Source organism: Pituophis catenifer, unplaced genomic scaffold (genome assembly GCF_029215685.1).
Source record: "Pituophis catenifer annectens isolate HBS135680 unplaced genomic scaffold, rPitCat1.0.hap2 SCAF_1, whole genome shotgun sequence".
NCBI classification, from domain to species: Eukaryota; Metazoa; Chordata; class Lepidosauria; order Squamata; family Colubridae; genus Pituophis; species Pituophis catenifer.
Genome location: NW_027256881.1, coordinates 153,646,956 through 153,672,379, shown reverse-complemented (window position 1 = coordinate 153,672,379; position 25,424 = coordinate 153,646,956). Strand labels below are relative to the sequence as shown.

The 25,424-nt window shown below is 37.2% G+C and overlaps 1 protein-coding gene across 1 annotated transcript in view; it reads right to left on the bottom strand.

The window, feature by feature from the left end:
• Positions 1-24,763, bottom strand: part of PPP3R1 (protein phosphatase 3 regulatory subunit B, alpha) — a 36,620-nt gene extending 11,857 nt beyond the window's left edge. Inside the window, exon 1 of the mRNA XM_070933072.1 lies at positions 24,352-24,763. Within this exon, the coding sequence (XP_070789173.1) occupies positions 24,352-24,354 (3 nt within the window). The 5' untranslated portion in view covers positions 24,355-24,763. The remainder of the gene's footprint in view (positions 1-24,351) is intronic.
• Between the last annotated feature and the right edge of the window lie 661 nt (positions 24,764-25,424).

The window sequence follows — 25,424 nt, the reverse complement described above, 5'->3', positions numbered from 1 at the left end:
TAGAAATAAAACTATCAACTACAATTCTTACCTTTTGGAAATAGGATCTGCCTTTTTCCAATCATTATAAATATTAATTCAAACCTTTTTTGAATTATGGAGCCATTTAATTCTTCCAGTTTTTTATCTAGTTTTTATCTAAGTTCATGTTACCTCCTTTTCTCCACCCATCTGTATACTGGCTCATGCTCCCTCTTTCTAAACAAAGTAAACCATTAATTGTAGCTTATCTTTACCACAATACACCTCTGTTTCCTTGCATTTATATTTAAATTTTCTTTTTCCAATTCCAAAGAAAGATAGTATTTGCAATACAAGAAAGGCTGTAATACCTGCCTTGATATAAAATAAGAAAGATATCTGTATCTTATTTACTTTCTAGTATATATTATCTCATGGACATCAACTGCAACTTTAAGAGAGTTCTTCTATAGGTAATCCTCGAGGTATGACCACAATTTAGAGAAGGCCCGCAACTTGGGTGTCCTCCTGGATTCACGGCTATCTTTAGAAGATCATTTGACGGCCGTGGCCAGGGGTGCCTTTTATCAGGTTCGCCTGATCCGCCAGTTGCGTCCCTTTCTGAATCGGGATGCCTTGCGCATGGTCACTCATGCCCTAGTTACCTCCCGTATGAACTACTGTAATGCTCTCTACATGGGGCTCCACTTGAAAAGCATCTGGAGGCTCCAACTGGTCCAGAATGTAGCCGCGCGGGTGATTATGGGCGCAGCTCGTTACGCCCATGTAACACCTCTGCTACGCGAGCTGCACTGGCTCCCGGTGGTCTTCCGGGTGCGATTCAAGGTGTTAGTTATCACCTTTAAAGCGCTCCATGGCTTAGGACCTGGGTACCTACAAGACCGTCTTTTGCCACCAATAGCCTCCCACCGACCAGTTCGTTCTCACAGGAAGGGACTACTCAGGGTACCGTCAGTCAAATTATGCCGACTGGCGACTCCCAGGGGGAGGGCCTTCTCTGTGAGGGCTCTAACCCTTTGGAATGAACTGCCCCCTGAGATACGAAATATCCCTGATCTCCGTGCTTTCCGCCGTGCCCTCAAGACCCTGATGTTCCAACAGGCGGGGCTAAACATATGAACATGTGAATGATTTTTTAAAATGTTATCTAATTCTGGGTTTTATTTAATTGACCAAACTAAGTAATAATTTTAATTAGCAATTTTATGATGTTTATCTATATTTTTCTTGACTGTATACCGCCTTGAGTCCTACGGGAGAAAGGCGGTATAGAAATATAATTAATTAATTAATTAATTAATTAATTAATTAATTAATTAATTAATTTAGATTGGTATTTCTCTTGCAAGCCATTGCAGTCGTAAATTGAGTTTGCCTGATTTTTACAATTTTTCCAGAGGCAGTTAGACAAATCACTTTGGTTGTTAAGTGAATCAGATGGTTGTTGAGCAAATCCAATACCCCCAGTGATAATTTTTTGGCAGAAATTGGCAAAAAAAGATCACAAATTGTGATCAATTCAGTGCAAGATGCTGCAACCAATCCTAAATGTGACTTGGTTGCCAAGTGCCCAAATTGCAATGGTGTGATTGTGGGGATGATGCAACAGTTGTAAGTGCAAGTACAGGTCACAGGTTATTTTTCCAAACTTTGAAATGTCATTAAACGAAGTCGTAAGAAAGGATTACCTGTGCTCATTTAGTATAGTACAAAATATATTCTTGAATCTATGCTGAAAAAAAACCCACATCTGTATCAGCAAGTGAGACATAGACATAAATATGACAGTGGATAAATTCTTTGCATACTATATATTACCATATCTGAATAATAATAAAACTGTGTTTTACATTTTTTTCTTTTCTTTCTTGTCACAGTATAGGTATTCCTCAACTTACAACCACAATTGAGCCCAAAATTTATGTTGTTAAGTGAGAAATTTGTTAAGGGAGTTCTGTCCCATTTTACAACTTTCCTTGAAACATTTGTTAAGTGAATCACTGAAATTATTAAATTAATAACATGGCTGTTAAGTAAATCTGGCTTCCCCATTGACTTTGCTTGTCAGAAGGTCGCAAAAGGGGATCACTGGACCCTGGGACACTGCAACAGTCATAAATATGAAGCAGTTATCAAGCATACAAATATAAATCACATGACCATGGGGATCCTGCAATGGTCATAAGTCTGAAAAATGATCATAAGTCATTTTCAGTAATGTTGTAACTTTCAATGGTCACTAAGCAAACTGTTGTAAGCAAAGGACTACCTGTACATTTCAGTTATAAAAAAGGCTTACACCACAAACAGGAGTGATATTCACACTCTTTTCATTTCTTCCTTTTTATTGTTGTAAGCCACCTAAAGTAGCCCCAGAAAGACAGGAGGCAAATAAATGTAATCACCAAACAAATATGTCTGTATCAATGTAAATCAAATCCAGATTAATCTGTGAACAAAATATTATTTTTATGTCAGAAGACCCTAATTATGATTTTTTGAAGAAACATTAACAAGAAAATGTTCTTCTGCAGTGAAATTTTCCCTAATCTGATATTGAAAAGTTATTAAGGTAACTGAAAGCAGATGACAGAAAGAAGGTCTTCAGCTGACAGTTACTTAACCTGTGAAGCAGCTGTCTATGACTCATTAACTATTTATAGTCACATACAGGAATCAACTTAAGTCTTGGCTATAAAGTACAGATCTAACCTAGAAGCAGACTGAAGAAACAGAAAAAAACAGAATTTAAACTACTGATACATTTTAAAGACAAATGTCACAATTAACAGTTTAATGCATTACTTTCACCCCAAATTAAACAATTACTTGCTTCATTTAAGAATTGAGGCCGAAACTTCTCAAATAATGTATGCTAAGAACTACTTCACAAATATGAGCTCAAACAAATGGGTAAACATCTTAACAGTTTGAAAATAATGAAAAGTCCATTGTCTATTGTGAAAAAGAGAAATTAAGGCTAGGTGACAAATTCCATTAAAAAGATCATTTTGCCCAACAAAGTGCAGCCTGAAATAGATGAACAAAGTTAAATTAAATTAAATTACTTTTTACTGATACATAGGTACATAGTTAGAAAGATTTCTAGCTCTATCCAAGCATATTGCAGGGTTGAAAAATATTGCTAAACCAGAATGGAGCACTGTTGTGGAGTGAGGCAGCATTCCTTATGGAGCTGCATCCTTCCAGCTAAAAAAAAGTTTCCTCAGGTAAACCCAATCTCAACACGATGAATGGCTTTAAAAGTGACAAGCAGTGCACTCAGAAGCACACTGGCAACTAATGCAGCTCACAGAGTGTTACATGGATTAACTACCCATGCAGTTTCTCTGTACCAATTAAAGCTTCCAAATGCAGCCCCATATAGAGCGCATTTAGTAGTCAAAAGAGCATGAGTGACAGCAAGCAGGACCTCCCTATCCAGGAAAGAGCACAACTGGCACACAACTCAAAGATTTCCAATGTCAAAAGCAACAGCAAAGTTAACAGCCTCAAGGAAACAGTAACTTAAATATATAAAAAAAACATGCTTTGAGGAAGCATGGAAATAATTATTTAATCTAAAACTGTGTGAAGTATACATGATTTTAATTTGTTGTGGGGAAATTAGGAAGATGTGTTAGATATGTTCACTGCCTTATTTGTAAAAGTAATCAAGTCGGGATATAAATAGATAAATAAAAATTTAATAATAAAAAATTTGAAACTTTTCTCAGAAATGTGGAACCATTAACTTGCAGTGAGAAAATGAAGAGATAAAAGTACCTAAAAGGTAATAACAAAAAGATGCTAGACATAAGTTTGTAAATATTCTTATAATATCAAGTATAATTGAAATTAATTTTCTTTTTTTCATACTGGATATGTTTCATGTTGACTATCAAAAGTACAGTAAGGCCTCAATTAAAATACAGAAAATAAATCTGTGGAAACTACAAATTCCTTTGCTACTTATACCATGTTTCCCCGAAAATAAGACCCTGTCTTATATTTTTTTGAACCCTGAAATAAGTACTTGGCCTTATTTTTGGGGAGCTCTTATTATTTTGGGGCGTGTGGAGCAAGATGGGGCTCCTCTTGCTGTCTTACCTGATTTCCAGCTCTGCATTTAAATATTTTCGGGAAGGGCTTATTTTCAGGGAAACAGGGTAGTAAATTCTGCTTATTAATTATGATTAGCAGCTACTGGAACAAACAGTATAAAAGACATTGTAGCTACCATTGGTCATAATTTTAGAATCATTTCTCAAATAAATGGATTATTTGTCCTCAAATAACAAAACAATAATGTCCTGATTAAAATTGAATTGATTTAAATCCCTCCAAAGGGAGATGGGGGGTGTTCCTTGGAACCCTGACAGAGATTGAGGCTTAATGATTTCAGAAACCATCAGAAAGATTCTATCGAATCAACCTTTTTAACTGAAAGATACATTTTTGTTGTTTAATAAGCAAGTATTTTTCTTGATGTTTTTCAGATTAATTTTCATTTGAAAATTGGATGTTTTTGTAATTTTATTTAATATCAAAACATGTAATGTGAAATCATCGGGATCAAAACCAATTCCAGTTTATGGAATTGGTCCAATCTTAACCATGGGATGTTTGGAAAACATTTTCCTCCTTAGAGAACCCAGCACCATTACTAAGTTTTTATACTACCATCAAAAACAGATGCATTTCTTAACTTTTAAACATAAAAGCAACTTCTTCAAAGCTTTTCCATCCTTCCCCACTTTTTAACCTTTTGTTCAATGAAAAATTTAAAAACTTGCATATTCTTTTTCCAATTTTCTTGTCCTAATAAAGGTATTACCCAACTTCAAATTTCAAATTTTAAAACTTGTGCTGCTGGTAGACTTATTATAACCTTTCTTCGTTTTTGTCATACAGTATAGCATTTTGAAAAAATACTAGTGTCCTATTATTGGATAAAAAATATTTTTCAGTTTATAATCAATTAAGTCTAAGTTAAAAAAACATCTGGATATTCAGAAAAGCCTACTACTGTTAGAATCCAGCATAACACTTCAGAGTTCTCTAAAATCAAGTGATTGGACCTCCACACAAAGAATACTTCTTTACTGAAGCTCCTTTTATAATCCCCTGCCATGAGAAATAGAATGAATAAAATAAATGAAAGGCATAATACTGCTTTAATACTGGATGTTCTGTTTATTTTTGTTTCAGTTTCTATTCCTCATCTCTATCCTATAAATATGAATTTCTATGTAAGATGTATTCAATGCCTTCTTTCCCCTTTACAGTTTCATAGAGGGTAAGGGTTGACTAATTGACTATGTATATATGCAATACATTCAGAATATGGCCATCACAATAAAAGTTCTCCCCATACACTTTACAGCAGTGGTCCCCAACCTTTTTATCGCCGCGGACCAATCAGCCTTTGATAATTTTACCGTGGCCCGCTGAGCGCGCGCAGGGGTGGGGGCTTTGGGCCACACGTGCGTACCTGCGCGGGGCTCTCTTCCCTGGAGCCTTTGCGCACGGCCCAGGAGCTTTTGCGCACGGCCCAGGAGCTTTTGCGCACGGCCCAGGAGCCTTTGCGCTGCAGCGTTCATGTCCCCCGGCCGCTGCGCGGCCCGGTGCCAGGTACTCCACGGCCCGGCACCGGTCCGCGGACCGGGGGTTGGGGACCACTGCTTTACAGTATTGGTGTTGATTAGCATAGGAAAAGAGCTATAGGAATGCCTTTAAACTATACAGTAATCTCATTCAGTAGCCAGAACAAACTTCTGAAATCAAAGCAATCAATTATTAACGTTATGAATGGGATAGCAAATGTGGAATAGTTATGGGAGCAAGATTATCCTAACTGGCAGGGTACTACTTTCCCTATTCTGAAAAACACCAATCTACAAATGTGCAAGGCTCCAGCATGTTAAAGCCAGGTACATTAGATGCATACTATAATCACCATTCATAAATGCTCTTCTGCAGAGATCTACTCACTCAAGTCAAAAATCTTGACTTCCATTTTTTAGGTTATTTAAACTTTATGAAGATGATATATCTCCCACTATTTCCCTTATTACACAGGAATTATCATTTTTTTTATCATTTCCTTGATATCCTTGGCAATTATTATTCAATTACATTAATGCAAAACCTTAGAAATCTCTATTTTCATGCAAAAGAAGATTATTGATACAAGTGGACACTGCTATATTCTAATAAAATGTTTGCCCTTCAATAACTCATTATTATTTCCATCAATATAGTCTAATAAGTGATATTCAATATAAGAAATTTAAATGAAGATTAATACCTCTTGGATGGCATGTTTATAAAAGTGTACATCAGAGATGTACAGAGAGCCCTGGTGGCGCAGCAGACTAAAGCACTGTTATTAACGTCAGCTGCCTGCAATTACTGCAAGTTCAAATCTCACCAGGCTCAAGGTTGACTCAGCCTTCCGTCCTTTCTAATGTAGGTAAAATGAGGACCCGGATTGTGGGGCCAATAAGCTGACTTTGTATAAATATACAAAAGTATGAAGGCTATTGCTTAACGCATTGTAAGCCGCCCTGAGTATCCGGAGAAGGGCGGCATATAAATCAAATAAAAATAAATAAAATAAATAAATTAAAGAGATAATAAATCAAGGCAAAGGAGATTTCAAGATTTAGGATTACAGACTCATCAGGTCAATTTACAGCTATTAACAATATTTAAGCACTGCTGCACTGCAGTTATAATAAAACATACTATATTTCAGAAAAGACATACTATATATAGATTACATATTTATAAATATAATGTAACTGGCATTGTCAAGTATAACAGAATTTGAATTTTTTTTTTAATGTTTCCTACTGACATTCATAGTAAGCATTTTGTAATGACTTGGGAATTTGCTCTTTACTGGCAGTTATGTTTCAAAAGTCCCTTATTCTTATTCTACACGATGCATATAAATTATTTGTAAATATCAAATAAATCATAGGTATATCTGTATCATACATATTCAATACTTTGGACCATTTTGTACTAACTTTACTACAATCAGTAAGTTTGCAAACATTGTCCAAACAGTCATTACTACAAGGAGGTTTGGCAGGCAGTTAGGAAGAAAAAAGAAATCACTTGAATATATTTTCTCATGTTATCTCGCTGTTCAAAAGGAGGCACTGTGAAATATTCAGAACAGGGACCTCCTTTTTATTTTTGTTATTCTGTAAACCATCACATAAATGGATTAATTCTGCCCTATGTCCAGGTCTTTATTCAATATAAATTGAATAAATCTCCATATAAATTCTAACCAGAACATTTCTACCATATTAGAGATAGAGGTGGGGGGAGAGGAGAGGAGGAGGATATGATCCCCCCTTCAGCAATTTCCCTACTTCTACAATCCTCAGAATCAACTTTCCTACTGTCTCCTAAATATCCAGAATAGATGTTCAGGAGTTTAAAAGGCATATTCTGCCAAGGGAGAATGGAAATGGCTACAATCACCACTTTCATTCACCTAGTTAAGCATTTCTAATAGATACAAAGCTTCCCAATAACAGAAAGGTGTTATGGAGACTATCACTTGATTCCAATCTACTATAAAGGCAACTCAAATTTATCAAATGATAGTCTTATATTCTGCTTGGTTTGACCAATATGAAATTATATACCGCTGAATATTTACATAAAGTAATTTTATTGGGAAGTGTTCTTCCCAAATAATAAGCTTCAAACACTCCAATTGGGTAACTTTTACATTAATCCAAGTGATTAATCACATCCATACACTCAGGTGGCAAAAGATAGAGGAAGTCCTCACTTAGCATCCACTCATACAGTAACCAAAGCTATGATGGTGCTGAATAAGGGATACTTATACGTTCCTCTACTTGCAGCCATTGCAGCATCTTCATTGTCACATGATCATGATTTCAGTGCCTGGCTTGCAATTATGTCACAGCATGCTACGGTCATATGATCACCATTTCAAACCTTCACTACAGGCTTTTGACAAGCAAGTCAATGAGGAAGCAAATGATCATGTGGGAGATTCTGGTTGAACAGGATTTGCTTAACAATGGCAACTGAGTCTGACAATGGCCATTGTAAGACAGCACGGTTACATGATGTCATGCTTTACAACCATGTTGCTTAATGAAGGAATTCCTAGTCCCAATTACCATTGGTAATTGAGAAGTACCTGTAATGGCAAATTTCAAATATCAACTTTTTAATTTATTTCATGCTATTTCTGGCAAGACAGCTGCTCTAATAATTGATTAGGTTAGCTATGCTTCTTCTAAAAAAGTCGATCAATGCATGCTATGATTAGCAAAAATGAACAATTACTGATTGATGAATGGAGGGTAGAGGGAGCCAATATATTTGCATCTGTGTTATAGGTAAAATATTTAATTGAATATGAATAATAGAATTGGAAGAGACATTGGAGATCTTCTAGCCCAACCCCCTGCTCAAGCAGGAGACCCTATACCATTTCAGACAAATGGCTGTCCAGTCTCTCCCCCCCAACTTCTGAACGCAAGCCATTCCATTGGTTGTTCTCACTGTTAGGAATTTTCTCCTTAATTCTAGGTTGCTTCTCTCCTTGATTAGTTTCCATCCAATGTTTCTTGGCTTATCTTCTGGTACTTTGGAAAATAGGTTGACCCCCTCTTCTTTGTGACAGCCCTTCAAATATTGGACCACTGCTATCATGTTGCCCCTAGTTCTTCTTTTCACTAGACTAGACATACCCAATTACTGCAACCATTCTTCATGTTTTAGTCTCCAGGCCCCTAATCTTCTTTGTTGTTTCTCTCTGTACGTCTTTCAAAGTCTCAACATATTTTTTATATTGTGGTGACCAAAACTGGATGCAGTGTTCCAAGTGTGGTCTTACTAAGGCTTTATACAGCTGTACTAATGCTGCATGTGATCTTGATTCTATCATTGTTAATGCAGTCTAGGATTGCATTGATTTTTTTTGGCTGCTGCCACACACTGTTGGCTCATATTTAAGTGATTGTCCACTAGAATTCCAAGATACATCTCAATTACTGCTATTGAGCCAGGGTTCTCTTAATCTGTACCTGTACATTTGTTTTTTCTTGCCTAAGAGTAGAACCTTACTTTTCTCTCCATTGAGTTTCAGTTTGTTAGATAGGGCCCAATATTCGCTTTTGTGGAGATCCATCTTGATTTTAAGCCTATCTTGTAGGATATTGGCTATTCTTGCCAGCTTAATATCATCTGCAGATTTGCTAAGTTCTCCTTCTAGTTCCTCATTTAGATCATTCATGAAGATATTGAATAGTGTGCCTAAAATGGAACCTTAGGGTAACCCACTATTTATTTCCCTCCATGTAGATGTAGTTTCATTAAGGACTACACGTTGAATGTTGTTTGTCGGCCAGTTACAAATCCATCAGGTGGTGGTGCTGTCTATCCCACATTTTTCTAGTTAACTAAGAAAGTGGTTGTGGTTTACTTTGTAAAAATGTCTTTTTGAAGTCCAAGTACAAGTATGTCCACAGCATTTTGCTGGCCCATTAGTTTAGTCACTTTGTCAAAGAATGAAATAAGAGTTGTTCAGCATGATCTGCTTTTGACAAACCAATGTTGGCTTCTGGTTATAGCTTTGCTTGTTTTTAGGTGTTCTCAGATCTGTGCTTATCTTTTCCAGGATCTTGCCAGGTATTAAAATCAGGTTAATTGGTTTGTAGTTTCCTGGTTCTGTTGTTGTTTTCCTTTTTTGAAGATGGGAACCACATCAATTTTTTTCCAGTCCACTGCCAGTTCCCCAGTTCCTCCAGGATCTTTGAAATATATGGCTTAATAGTTCCAAGACCACGTCCGCCAGCTCCTTCAGAACTGTGGGATGTAACCTGTCAGGTCCTGGCAATTTGAACTAGTCTAGAGGGGACAGGTGTTCTCTTACCATTTTCTTGCTTATTTTAATTTATATTCCTAGCTTTTCCTTTACAGTTTTGTTTTTGGTAGGTTAGGCTATATTTTCTTTTTGCATGAGCAAATATGTTTTTTTAAAAAATGATGAAAACATTATGAAACTCTCTTGATACTTAGCATAGGGTAAGTGCTTGCTTATAACTATTAGTTCATTTGTATACACATCTAATTTCATATGAGAAATAGTAATATTATTTTAATAATATTTATTGTTATTCATTTGTTCTATACACCTAAAATGTTGTGCTAATATTCTAATGAAGTATTCTGGAATTTGGGACATCTAGTCTGAAATCCCAATGCTGAAACAACTTACTATGGAAGATCTTATTAGCTTTAGTTATTCATTTTTAAAATACAAATAATAGTCCTCTTCATAAAGCATATGAGAGGATAAATGCAATAGATTATGTAATAAGAGGAATAAACTACTTCTGATTTTATTTAACTCACTGAAGAATGTTGCGGCTGCTTGCTGCTGCTGGACCTGCCTGGTACTGGTGTTGGACCTGCCTGGCGTTGCTGCTGCAGATGTAATAAAGATGTTACACTTTTTTCCTCTTTATAAAATATGTTATATGTTCATATAGTAATTTATATGAATTGTGCTATCTAATAATTTATTGTGGCATGAGCTTTCTTAAGTATTACTTCATCAGAGTGTCTACTGCCATTTAAATTTATGAGATCATGCAAGTCAAATATTTCATAATTTTCCAGAGCTTTAAAAATGACCTTTTACAGTAAAAACACTTATAATGGAAATAGCCATATCTGGCTTGCCCATATTATTTTGAAATAATTATACTTCAGCTGTTCACACAAGAAATGGAAGGGCTTAATTTAATTGAAGTCAAAGCCTCCAATCCTAAACTTATAGTTAGAGGCAAAGCTGCATAATAAATTGAATTTTGAAAAAAGTACGATTTGCTGTGAACTAAGTATCGAGTTTTAATTATATTACAATGGTAGCAAAAATGAAGGGAACATTTATCACATTTATCATGGTAAACTAGATTCATGTCATGATGAGAGAAACCTATTCCTATAATTTATTACAATGCTCTCTCTGTGGGGTGATTTCTACAGAAGATCTAGAAATATATATATTTCTTCTGTCAACCTAGCAGTTCAAAAGCACATAAAAAATGCAAGTAGAAAAATAGGGACCACCTTTGGTGGGAAGGTACCAGCGTTCCGTGCGCCTTTGGCGTTTAGTCATGCCAGCCACATGACCACGCAGACGTCTTAGGACAGCGCTGGCTCTTCGGCGTTGAAATGGAGATGAGCACCACCCCTGGAGTCGGGAATGACTAGCACACATGTGCGAGGGGAACATATATTATATAGTCACCCATCCAATGAGTCTAACAGTAAGGATAAACTTCTCACCTTTTTTTTTTTTTTTTTTTGCACAATCCGTATCTGGTTGTCATTTTGAAGATAGTTACTTTCATTCACCAAAATCGGGGGGGGGGGGGGGGGGGGACAAACAAGATGTTCTTGCCTTAAATCAGCTGCCTTAAAAATCACTGTTGTTTTGGTGTCTCTCTCTCAATACAGCTGCTCTCAGATAATAACAACAACCTTCACCCCCACTCCTCTTTGTTCCTCCTTCCAAATATCTTCTGTAAAGTGAATTTTCAATAAAAAAAAAAAAAAACATGTCCCCTGAAGACAGAATTACTCATTCTTTAAAAGGCAAATACATTGTATAAAAAATTCCTAAGACAGTTGGGTGGCAATAGTCAGGTATCATTCAGGACTGTGATACTGTTTTATATTCAGCATTCTGTATTTGCATCAATCTGATAAGGCTGCTTGCAAGGAACCATCCATTGTCTTGAAACCCCTTAAGTGTTGCACATAATCCTCACTTTGAAAAACAAAATGTTGCCTAAACCAATTCCTCAGAATTTTCCAGTGTTATTGGATCAACAACTTGTAATGAGGACATGAGGACATTTACATTTTTCACATTCCACACATGAAAACAAAAAGGTCCTCCTCAGGAATATACACTAGTTACAACCTATAAATAATTGTTACTACGTATTTCTCTTTCCACAAGAAGTGGGGAACTGATTAAGAACTTTAGATCCTTGCTTCTTGTTAGTATCTCTGCTTTACCTAAGTATATTTCTACTCATTTAATCACTTTTCTATATTAAAGATTAATTCGGGTAAACCAGCCTGAAATGTCTGCATTTGCACTTGAGTGTAAAGAACAGTAGTATATAATTATTCTTAAACTGGATTTCCCATCTAAGTATCAGATTTCTCTTCTGAGACTTATTTTAGCACTACATACTGTTTCAGAAAAAAAAATCCAGATATTCTTATTGTTCCTCACTCAGTTCCTTCCTTACCCAGTTAGCTTTACTTAACAAAAAGAATTAACCTGTTACAATGCTTATCCATGGACAATTTCAAATTAACTTTAAGTGATTCAGTGACATAAAATCTATAATTAACATAGAAATCCTAAAGTCATTCCATAAAATCCACAGAGCTAAGATTCACATTAAAACCAAATTAAAGTTACTTAAAAAGCAATTCAAGCTCTTGTAATTTAAATTCCACTTCCCTCCATACAACAACCAAGCAATCTCCCATATATCTAGCTCCACCACTAGGTAGGAATGAAGTCTCTTCAGAAGAAATCCAAGGTAAGATTTATTAAAGAAAGTAGGATCCCGTACCAAAGAATTTTACCCACTATAGCCATTCAAGGACAAATCTTATTTTTATATATACATATACATAAACACACACACACACAGTGTGTGTGTGTGTGTGTGTGTGTGTGTGTGTGTGTGTGTATACATACTAATATTGTCCAGACTTTCTTATAATTTGTTTTCCTTTCCACAATTCTTAATGGACTACTTGAAGCTAGTAGGCTTACCTCCATCCTTTGCCTTTAAAATAATCCAGTTCACTATCATAATGTAAAACAAACTCTTACCTGTTACCCCAATAAAATAAAACAGTCTTAACTACTCTGCTAAAGCTTAGTAAAGTGGGGGTAATCTGGGCCTGTGGGGAGAGGCTAATCTACAAGGACAGGGGGACCACCAAGATCTCCTTCTGGATTTCTTCCTCATATGCTTCCCAGGTAGGAAATATCCCTCCATCTAAACACACAGAACAGGCATTCGGATCAAAGCAAGCAGTCTTTAAAATAGCATTCTAAGTCTTTAAGATAGAGATAATCCAGAGTTTTATAAATCAAAATTATTATTTTGAATTGTACACAGAAAACTCCTGGAAGTCAGTGCACAGTTTATAGAACCAATGCCACATGGTTGAATTGGCTCTTATTTGTCAACCAGCAAACCACCACAATCTCCATCCTATTTTTATGGAGCCTTGAAAGACAGTCTCAAATAAAATACATTGCAGTAATCAGTTTTCAAACTGATGATAGCATACATTAATGACACAAGATAATTCTATCCAAAAAAGGGATGGCAAGTAGTTTACCAACCAAGGCCAGTGACCAAGCAGTAACTATAAGTTCATGAGGGTCCCCAAGTCACATACCTGCTCTTTGGGCGGGGGGAGGGGGTGTAATCTGTTTTGAGTTAATGAAGGAGCAGACTTTGTGCCACTTGGTCCCTGAAAGAATAGTATTTTCATTTTGCATAGGATTCAATTTACTTGAGGATTTTTAGCAATCTCTAACTTGGCCCAAGGTAAAGATATATAATTTAGTATCATCCTCACAATAATATACTAAATTGATGGAGAACCTCTCCCAATAGTTTCATATACCTGTAGATATTTAAAACCATGATAGAAGCAAGCCCCAAGGCTACTTACTCAAAATTCAGGAAAAACCAGACCCGTTGTAAAATAGTACCACTTATCTACCACCATTGCATGGAGTTTAGGATACAATGGTCAATGACACAGAATATCATACTGTTTCTTTCCCTCCACATATTGACAAAGAACCTAGACCTCTCAACTGAATCTGCCTTCACAGATTCCAATCATAAGAGAACATGAGCAATTTTATCAGTGAAATGTTTATCACAGTAGCCTATAAAATCATTCTTGCCAACAAGAAGCAAGCCACTTTAAACCGTTCCACCAGGTGACATATGGTTATTATAGCATTAATGACATTAAGAGCATAGAAATATTGGTAATTTACTAGACTTACCATTACGGTACACTGAAGAGCCAGCTGAGACTGGTAAACAGATTGGTAAGCAATTCTACCCAAGGATTCTTGTATTGCTGAATTCCATAGTTTAATGAGATATGGCGAAGAACTGCATACCAGATTATTGGAAAAATCTTCAAATATCATTTGAAATGAGTTATATCCATAAAAAATATATAGTAACTCCCCATCTTGAGATCACAGGTGCTGATGAGCTACTTATTACCCAGGTAATGATCTAACCACGATATAGGATCAATCATAGTAACTTCCACTTTCAGATCATAACCCAACTGCTCAAATTAAATACCAGAATGGATTTGGCCTTTTATTTTCTAAGAAAACCCCATGACTGGTATGAAAGGCATAAATTTCTTTCACAGATTTCTTCCAAAGACACGGAGACCAAAGTCCTCCTGTATCAAATGCTAGGAAGAATTCAACACCAGTCCTACTGAGTGACTGAGGAAAGCACTATGCTGGGCAGCACACCTACAGAATAACTAACTGTTTCTACAGCTCAGAGGCAATCGTACCCAATTATCCAAATTAAAGGCCCCTAGTCACTATTAATCTCTTACGGAATCATTACAGTCACAAACATCTTCAGGAGTTGCAACTGAAGTATCCAAACCTTGGAGTACAAATATCAGACAGCGTATCAAGATACAATTGATACGCTTACCCATAGCAAGATACAATTAAGGAAGAAAAAATTATACAAACCTCAGTAAAGACTTCAATGAAGTGTTAGAATGTGAGGATTAAGGGTAAAGTACAAAAAGGTTCTTCCAGCTCTCATTTATTCACTACATTAAGATAGTTTATTTCAACATTTTGATTTTTTCCCCAGGCTTGTTTCAGCCAGGGTTAAGCTACCATTAAAGTAATGGTAAAGTAATGGAATAACTTCTTTCTTATTCTAACTACTTATATCTAGCATTCCATCCAGTAGTTTCCCAACATCCCCACAATCTTTCAACAGAGCAACTTTGCTGCCTTGTCCTACCCCATGTTTCAGTAATGCATGCCAAGTCCATTTTCTCACTGTTAATAAGGTCATGGATGAGAATGTTTTTATTACATAAAGACTGCTACCCCACAACAGTAACCTGAGACCAAGGCACCTAGGAATCCAGCCTCCCAAACCCAAGGTACACATATTCAGGCTGAACCTGCCAACCCAATTAACCCTATCATATCTTCCTCTCTCCATCAATGTACCTTCATGGTCTCCTAGCAGGAACTTTAGAGACCCCAACTATGTTTCCCCTTGTCATTTAAACCACAAGTGACTATTACTCCAAGCCAGTTATCTTTTTATCCTAATTTTCCCTATCTTCAGCCTCTGATCTCCAACTTTTTATCACTATCAAACCCACCCCACATGGAAAAAAAATCCTATATCTTAGACCTCTGATTTCCCTAAACTGTCAATACCAAAATATCCACAAAATGCAACCAATGATAAGCTATATTCCCCATACTCCCACTTCATAAACAGATTGCTTCTCTCCCCCAATCACTAGCTGGAACTGCAAACTCAGTAATATTTACCAAGTTTAGGTACAGTGTGCAGCCAAGGAACCATATTCTAAAACCAAAACATAGGAGAGCTATCATAAGCCCCCACTCTCTCAAGTGTCTCTTTGATGGAAAGGATGATGCCATCACTTTGAACTGTATCTTTTCTTGAAGAAGCCTTCTCTCAATCCAGCTATTATTAGACAATTTTCACCCAGACTCCAAGATTTTTCCCCTTGGGATAATATTGGAACATCAGCTACAGAAAGTCTTAGATGAATCTCACAGTTGCTCCAATGTAGGGTTCCATAGGATACAATTCTCTCCCCATGTTATTTAGTTTTTAGGTAAAAGTGCTGGGGAATGTAAAAGTAAATTATACTTTTATTTCATCACATATCACAAATACATTTTATCAAAATAAAAACATATCAAATCAATCTTTATTGTGATTAGAGGGCAGCATAAAGGAGTGATGAATAACATTAAGTAGATTATATATAATAGGGGAGTATAAATGTATTATATACAATAAAATATCTAAAAATATAAAGCATATTGATATAAAAAGTAAATATAGAAATCTAAAAGAAATTATCTGAAAAGTAAAAAACGTGCATGTGTGTGCACTCAGACCCATACAGAGAGGTATAGGAGATTGTGTATATAAAATGTGAGAGTGTATATCTATAACTAATATGGCAATCTGTACGCTGAGTCTAATTTATAGTGCTGGATCAAATTCTAACTGCTGTTGCACAGAATCTAGCAATGTGATATGCTGTGTCAGGGTTAACATTTGAAAATAATAAAGAAGGGCAAAATTGTTCCATTTACCCTGAATATGTATGTAGTAATGCTGGAATGAAGTCAATACAAATGTCTCTATAGTCGGAGCACTGGAGAGGCACATGTTCCATTTGTTCTATATGTTTAAAGTCACAAGTATATTGCCGTACTGGACAAAGTACATAATCTTCCTGTAATTATTCTGAAGAATGGCTGAGAAGAAATGTGCCACAGTGAAGCCATTCTGTGCATAGGAATTTCCCATCTTAAATATGCTCAATACCCAATGTACTGGCAAAAAAGATTGGGGCCTAGGCTAAGTCAGTTTGATGTTCTACATCTATCACATACTGTTTGATAAAGCATTTTGCTCATCATAACCTTTAAAAAGAAGACTGAGATTTTAGTTGCCACTGCCTGTTTCCATATACAATGGTAGTCATCAGTCAGTTAGTTGGGCAATAACAAAGAGAAAGAAAATACTATAATGTGTGCCTATAATTAAGCATGGCTCCACTTCGACAAAGGCTGTCTTCTGTTGCTAGCTGGCACTAGAGGGACGAAGAGACTTTGAGAGCTGCCCTTAGAAATTTGGCTAGAAGAAAAGTCTAGTGATGCAATGTTGGACAAGGGGGCCCACTGGCATCAGAAAAGCTGTACTAATGGGCTGGTTTGAATACAGGTAGTCCTCAACATACAACTACAATTGAGCCCAAAATTTCTATTGCAGTTGTTAAGTGAATTTTGCCCAATTTTACGATCTTTCTTGCCATAATTGTTAAGTGAATCTGGCTTCACCATTGACTTTGCTTGATAAAAGGTGATCACATGATCCTGGGACAATGCAACCATCATAAATATGAATCAATTGGCAAGCATCTGAATTTTGACCACATGATCATGGGGATGCTGCAAGCATGAATGGTCATAAGCTACTTTCTAAGTGCAGCTGTAACTTTGAATAGTCACTAAATAAAGTGTTGTAAGTCAAGGACTACCAGTAATTTGAGAGACAGGTATATAATGACTACCTCTTCTTAAATACTTTTTATTTAAGAATAGCAAATGAAGTCAATGCTTTTCAGCAATATGGTATTCATAGAGTTTTCTATTGCTTGCAGAATGAAAAACTATCTTTAAGTCTTGAAATAGGAAACCAGCTTAATCTATGCCCCAGGAATGTTCCTTGGGTCTTTTGGCAAAAGCTATTACTTTGGTTTTCTGATAACTGCCTTCCAGCTGATCTTGTTTGCAATAATGTTCTTGAGTCCTCAATTCTTAAGACCAATAGGTGTTCTTGAAAGTATACTGCTCAAAAAAATAAAGGGAACACAAGCAGAAGACATCCGAGATCTGAATGAATGAAATAGCCTTATTAAATACTTTGTTCTTTACATACAGTAGTTTATACACTGGTCAAACAACTAAAGGGAACACAAAACTACTGTATGTAACGAACAAAGTATTTAATAAGGCTATTTCATTCATTCAGATCTCGGATGTCTTCTGCTTGTGTTCCCTTTATTTTTTTATGGGATACTAGTGGAGCCTTACAGTAACCTAACTGCAAGTGAAAGGATATAGTTCAAGTTCTTTTAAGATTGATTGTGCAGGCCTCTAGATAGGTATGTAACACAGCTTTAGGACTAGAACTAGGAATTACAAGGATAGAAGCCAGGATTTGCATCATTATTTTTAATTACTGCCTAAACTTCTCTTTAACCCAACTGGGCTGACATCCCTCTTTAACAGAAGTAACTTTCGGTCTACCTAGAAGATACCCATCAAAGAAAAACTGGCAGCCTATGGCTTCTCTAGTGAGGCAATACAAAGATTATGATATGACCAAAAAAAAGCTTACTGTATTTATTTAATATATTTACTGTATTTAAGCTCCATGTAGAGTACATGGTAGTACTCCAAATTGTAGGTGACTCAGGTATGGTGACTATGAAAGGGAACACTAGTCCAGAAATGTGTGTAATAGGCACACACCTCACAGTTGTGCAAAAGTCCTCATGATTATATTGAGTCACAAGTCCAGATAATTCTCCATATTACACATCAGTTCTGTCTGGTGATAATTACCACAACTACTACCAACTATGCTAAGTCTCCAAGAACCTCTGAACCAAATACCACTCCATCTTATCAAGGTTCAGTTTTAGCCTGTTGATCCTCATCTAGGCCTCAACACCCTCCAGGCACCATAAAAAGGCAGTTGTGGCATGGCTCAACTCACCACAAGCAGAGATGTAAAACTATCATCAGCATACTGATGATGTCTTACCCATGCTGATAGGCGATCTTAACTTCATGTAGAAGTTAAACAGAAGCAGAGAAAGCACTGACATCTGCAGAACCCCGTGTAACAGAAGCCAAGGGTCCAACCTCTCACTGCCAATTAGCATCGACTGAATATGGCTTCAGGCGAAGGAAGAGAACCAGGACAACTCCCAGCCTCTTGAGTCATTCTAGAAGGATACCATGGTTTATGGTATTAAAAGCTGTTGAGAGATCAAGTAGAGCAGGGACAGGTGCACCAACCCATCCTGCTCCCTCCAAAGATTACCGAAAAACACAACCAATACTATTTCTTTCACATATCCAGGCCTGAATCCTAATGGAAAAGGGTGCAAATAATCTGTTTCCTGCAGAATCCTCTGGGGCTACAGCATGATCACTTTCTCAATAACTCTTTCTCTATATATAGATAACATCCTTGCATTCGTACAGAAAAGAGAAGATGTTAGAACATAGAAAAGGTGCTTTGAAATATTATATTTTATATAATATTTTATAATACTGATGGTAGTTGAGCCTAAAAAGCAGTGAATTCCAGCTTTTATATACCATTTCCCCAAAAATAAGACATCCCCCGATAATAAGCCCAATTGGGCTTTTGAGCGCATGTGCTAAAACAAGCCTACCACGCACCCCAAAATAAGACCACTTCCCTGAAAATAAGGCCAAGTACTTATTTCGGGGTTCAAAAAAATATAAGATAGGGTCTTATTTTCGGGAAAATATGGTAGTATATACATTTTTATATAATATAATATTATATAATATTATATATATATATATAATATAAATATAAAATATGCCATGATTGGTAAGAGAATCCATTTTCCCCAATTGGTGTTTTTACCAGAAAACAGAAATGCCAGAAACTGGCAAAAAAAAGTTGCAAATTGCAGTCATGTGACAGCAGGATGCTGCTAATGGCCATAAAGGTGAGCCAGTTGCCAAATGCCCAAAATGTAATCACAGGACCACAGGGAGAGTTGTGGCTGTTATAACTCCAAAAACAGATCATAAGTAGTTCTGAGGCGGTCTGTTACAACTTTGAATGATTGTTAAGTGACAAGACACAAGACATCCTCGTAGCAGCTAGACAAAAGTCAAGGATTAGCTATGCAATTCTATATATAAATAATATTCTCTACTAATAAAATCAAAGATTATGTAATTTAGATTACAGTTTTTAATGAACTACAAATATTGTTAATACTTTTACTGCATATCACTCACTACTCCTGGCAGAAAACTCCTACAGAAATACACAAATAATTCCTTATTCCATTATACACACAATATGAAATCACAGCTGCCAGTTAGCCGTTGGCCTTCATTCACACCAAGTTCTTCCCAAGAATCTAGGATGTTGTAATGTATTGGCAGATCATATGTGCAGATCCAAATAGTGTGGCCTTTTGTGATTGACAGATGGAAACTTTGGTCAATGCCCAGATTTTTAAGTGTCATCTAAGACTTTCTGGTATGGCACCTAGTGTGCCAATAACCACTTGGAGTGGCCAGTTTATGCCATGATTTTTTAACTTAAATTTTCAGATCTTGATATTTTGTGATCTTCTCGTTATTATTCCATTATTATATTAAACATATTTTAATGAAGTTAAGGTAATTTTATAAAATCAACACTTGTAACAGAATGAATTTTCAAAACTTTTCTACAGAATCAGCCAAACTGTTAAGAGTTGGCCCAATTCCTTTTAATTGCTATGTACAGGAAAAAAGGGAAGAATAGTAGAATCTCCAATAAATGTTTGCACATTTTAAAATATAACTGAATGTATTTCCTTGCTGTTGAAGGGCATAGCATCTTAAATATTTTAAGTACAGATTTTCTAAACTAGAAAACAAGGGCAATGGAGAATGAAGATTCAGTTTCTTACTATTAGTTACATCAGAGAAAGTTTCTATAATGCAAAGTTCTATCCACGCTACATACAAGGTAATCTTAATATTTATGTGTGTTTTCCATGAGAAGAATATCTGGATACATACAAAATATCGTAGTCTGAGTGATAGGAACATATGATGTCCTGGCAAGAGAAATAAACTTTGAAAAATCAAATTGTGCAGCTAATGAACATATTCTCTTCACACACACACACTCACACACACACACACACACTTTTAAAAAAGATTGCTAGAAAGTCACAAACCATGCAACTATAAAACATCCACATCCCTAAAATAGAGAAAAATACAATTTGATCTTTTTGTAATCACTGAAGTAACTTATACTGGGCCAAAGTCATAAATCCATATGTTGTTTTAACCATTTAGTCCTGTCTGGCTTTTGGCAACTTTATAGGCAAGTGCCTTGCTATCCTGTCAAGCATAGCTTCTTTCAATTGTTGTTCAACTTTGTTTCAGATTTGATGTTATCAAGCCAACATGTTCTTTCTTGCCCCTTCTTCTTGTTCCACTAACCATTCCTAGCATCATTTTCTTCTCCGATGAATTGGTATGCATGGCATGGCCAAAGTAAATCAAACGTAGTCTTATGATTTTAGCTTCTAGTGATGTGTCTGGTTTTATATGATTTAACACCTCTGTTAATTACTCTGGTTGACCATGGTATATGCATAAATCCATATAGAACTCATCTTTTAGTTCTACTCCAGGCCTCCATTCAATGATGGGTACTGAAAAAAGGTATATATTACCAAATACCTAGCACTTTTAAGTTCTAAATAACAGCAGTGATCATCACTTTCTATAACATAGCAAATGGCTTTAGGAGCCTATTGAAACAAATCATCTTTCTGTAAAATACATATACTACCTGGATGTGCTTATTCCCCTAAAGAGCCTAATAAACACAAATATAAGTTAACTTACTTCTAAATTTGGTAGAAAAACTCATGGCAAAAAAATCTCTCCTCTTGGTTCTTAATTCTTATGTAGACTAACATCAAGGTTGACTCAGCCTTCCATCCTTTCTAAGGTAGGTAAATTGAGGACCCAGTTTGTGGGGGCAATAAGCTGACTTTGTATAAAATATACAAAAGTATGAAGGCTATTGCTTAACGCACTGTAAGCCGCCCTGAGTCTCCAGAGAAGGGCGGCATATAAATCAAATTAAAAAAAAAACATTGTCACAATAAAATCAAAGCAACTGGAATTCCACTGCATGTAGGATAAATCTTAGGATTCAGGTATTTTTCAATAAAGAGCTTTTTCAAGAGACATTTATAGACAAATATATCTAAAATGACATACTTTTGATTTTACTTGAACATTAAATGTATCAACCATTTACCATAGCCCAGTTAAAGGCCTGCAAGCTTTCTTTTTTACTTTGCCTACTCTCTCTAACATATATTTCTAATGTACAAGAAACCCATCTACCACTGCAACCTTTATTTTTATTATTATTCCTCAAAATGTTGGTTTATAAATGGAATCTCCCCATTTTAAGAAAGCAGAAAAAAGATTTGGGAATCTTTTTAGAAGATAATACATGAAGCAGCTAGGATACAATAAGAAATGTCATACTTCATACAATACATAAACAAAGCTAATGTAAGTGTTTTTGAAAAGAGGAACTGATTCTTGGTAATACATCAAACAGGAAATACCCCTAGTGTTAAATTAAATTCTGCATGAACAGTATCAATCTATACATTTATAGCAGCAAGCAGTACAATTTAATTGCCATGACTTTCAGCTAAATTATTCTATTCTACTTTATTATTTTTATCCACTATATTATAATCAAACTCAGTTGTTCCAAATTTTGCATTTCAGATTTAACATAATCCAAGTCAATACACAGAATGCTATCTAGTATGTTTTCCACAGCAGTTTCTGTTTAATGCTGCATTCAAACTTGAATAATAAGTTTGAAGATTGAACTACAACGAAGACATATTTAGGACTGAAAAACTGATTAGTTGTGGAAATTATACTATAAAGATAACTGCGTCTGAAAATCTATTCCCTCTAGAGGAATATAAATTTTAAGTACGATTAGGGTGACTTGATTGCTGGTATCCTGAGAAAGTAAAATAAAACAAATGAAAAAACAAGCATACTAGTGAGAGATAATACAAGAAATTTGGACACATTGAGAACAGGAGAGAGGGAGGGAGGGAGGGAGAGAGAAAGAGACATTCCAGGACAATTATTACTATAAGATCGATCAGATACAATAGCAAAACAGCATATACTGCGTGGAAGTTCAGGCATAATAAGCCACTTGATATAACTCTATAATACAGGGATACCTAGAATGGATATAAACAGTTAAAATATCTATTGAACAAGATGTTATATATGCACACATATCTGATTCTATTTAACACTGGATTTACTTTGAAAAATATTATCTAGACCAACATCTATAATTACCAGAGCCCCCTCCCCCAATTTTGTGTATACATATATACACACACATGTAGAGATGTGCATGATATATATACAAAAATGGTGTAACTATATTCAGTATGGCTCATTGCACACACAAATGTGCCTAGGCTGCAGTTTCTATCTCTCTTATCTGATGAAGTAGACATTAGTCCATCTCAAGAAGAAAGCTTATGCCATAATAAATACAAAACCTTATAATGTGGATTTTTGAAGGTTCCTTTTTGATACCATAAATCGCCCCTCTTGAATAAGTTATTAAACACCCTTCTTACTACAGTTAAGGTAATTAAAAAGGCACTCCCCTAAAAAATGTCCCTTCCTCTCTATTCAAAAGTAGTTGTATGGATTAAATGCAGCCAACAATTCTTAGCATGCATCCATGAGAGAAGTTTAACCACAGAGGTAACAAGGCTGTTAAGAGGCACACAGAATTGGGTAACACTGAATAAGAAATAACTCATGGGGAAGTAGAAGAAAAGAGTTCTTAGTAGGTAGCAGGAGTACAAAGTAGGGGAAAAAAATTTACAGGAGGGTGCAGTAGGAAGCAACGTGAGTGCGCAAGAGAAGCTGCGTGGGATGAAGCGAATTCGCAGGATTTTTTTTCCCCTACAGAGATGAGGAGGAGTTCAGAATAGAAAGAAGTGTGCTTTCAGGAATGCAGGTGGGAAAAGCGGACATTTCACGGGCGAAAAAGGAGCATTAAGTATATTTGCTTGGCTGGGGTGGGGCACTGCAGGGAAGAGGTCACCAATGGGTGAAGGGAACTACCGGAAAGGCGGGGGAAGCCTCAGTTGAGGAGAGAAAATGCATGCGGTCCCGGGGGAGGGAGAGAGGGGGGGTTGCTGCTGCGGGGAAAGGACGATCGGATCGCCTCCGGAGGGAGCGGGGACCATGTGAAAAGGACGTCATTACCGCCGATGGGGAACTATGGGAAAGGGGGGCTGCTAGGCCGGGGAGAGGAGGAGGAGGAGGAAAAAGAAGAAGAGAGGAAACCCCTAACGCAGAGGGTCTTGGCGCTCTGCGAAGGCCTGACGCGAAAGGAGGAGGAGGAGGAGGAGGAGAGCAGCGCCTGCCGTTTCCGCAGGCGGAAAAGACGAGGCGGGGGGAGGACCTCCCTTTTCTTTTAATAAAAGAGAAACCCGCCTTCGCCCTCATCCCTTTTAACTGCCCTCGGATATTCGGCCAAGGCCCGCGGGAGATGGACGCGGAGAGAGCCGGCGGCCCCTTACCATGGTGGCGGGAGGGTGTTGAGGGCTTGCCCGCAGCTAAATCCACAGCCGAGTGCCAAGCCGCCTCTTCGTCGTCGTCGTCGTCTTCTCTCGCTGCTGCTGCTGCTGCTGCTGCTGCTGCCACCGCAGCGCACGACTGCTTCCTTCCTCGCTTGCCTCGCTCTCTTTCCTTCCTGCCTGCCTTGCCTGCCTCCCCTCGCGCCTCTACCTCGCGCTCGGCTGTTATTTGGTGCAAGGCCGGAGCTGCTCGTGGCGGTTCCCGACGGTTTTAACTGCTGCAGTGGCTCGCGCTGACCCGCAACCTGGAGAAGGGGGAGGGGGGGAAAGGGGAGGGGGGAGAAAAAGAGAAGGAGGCGGAGACGAGACGAAGGAGCGAAGACGTGAACGAGCAAGCAACAACAAAGGGGAGGTGCTTCCCAACATCCGGGCAACTCCTCCCCCTCCCTTTCCTCTAAGCAAAGGGACCACATTTACATACGCCGAAGGGCCGAAAGGGAACGTGCGTGTGATGTCACACGGGCGAGAAGAAGACTGAGGGAAGGAAGGCGCGCGGGGGTGGGGGGAGGGAGGAGCTGGGTAGATAAGTGCAGAAAATGGAAGCGGTGGTGCAGGCGAAGTCGGCGTCAGTTAGACTGCCTGGGAGGAAGCCCATACTAGATGGAGAAATACTTCTTTCGGCTGTGGCCCATTTCTGAAGCAACACAAAATATTAGGAGACGAAAGGAGGCTGTGGCTTCTCAATTGACGGGAGGGGAGGGGAGGGTGAGGTGTCTGCTGCCGCAGTACGTAATAACAGGCACTTTAACCGACTTCGTCCTTCTCTTAAATCCTGACTCCTGCATCTAGGGGCACACTTCGGGGGATGCTAGTATAACTATCTTTTCTCTCCATTTTAGTACCATAAAATATACTTGGAGAACAAGATGATTTTCCGGAAAATCTTTAGTGGCCTGAGGGAAAAAAAACCTGCACGGAAACTAAAACGTTATTGCAGTGGCAGCTAGAACATTTAAGTTGAGGATGATACTGGTCTTTGGATGGTCTCCATTCTACGAAGTATTTCTTTTACTTAT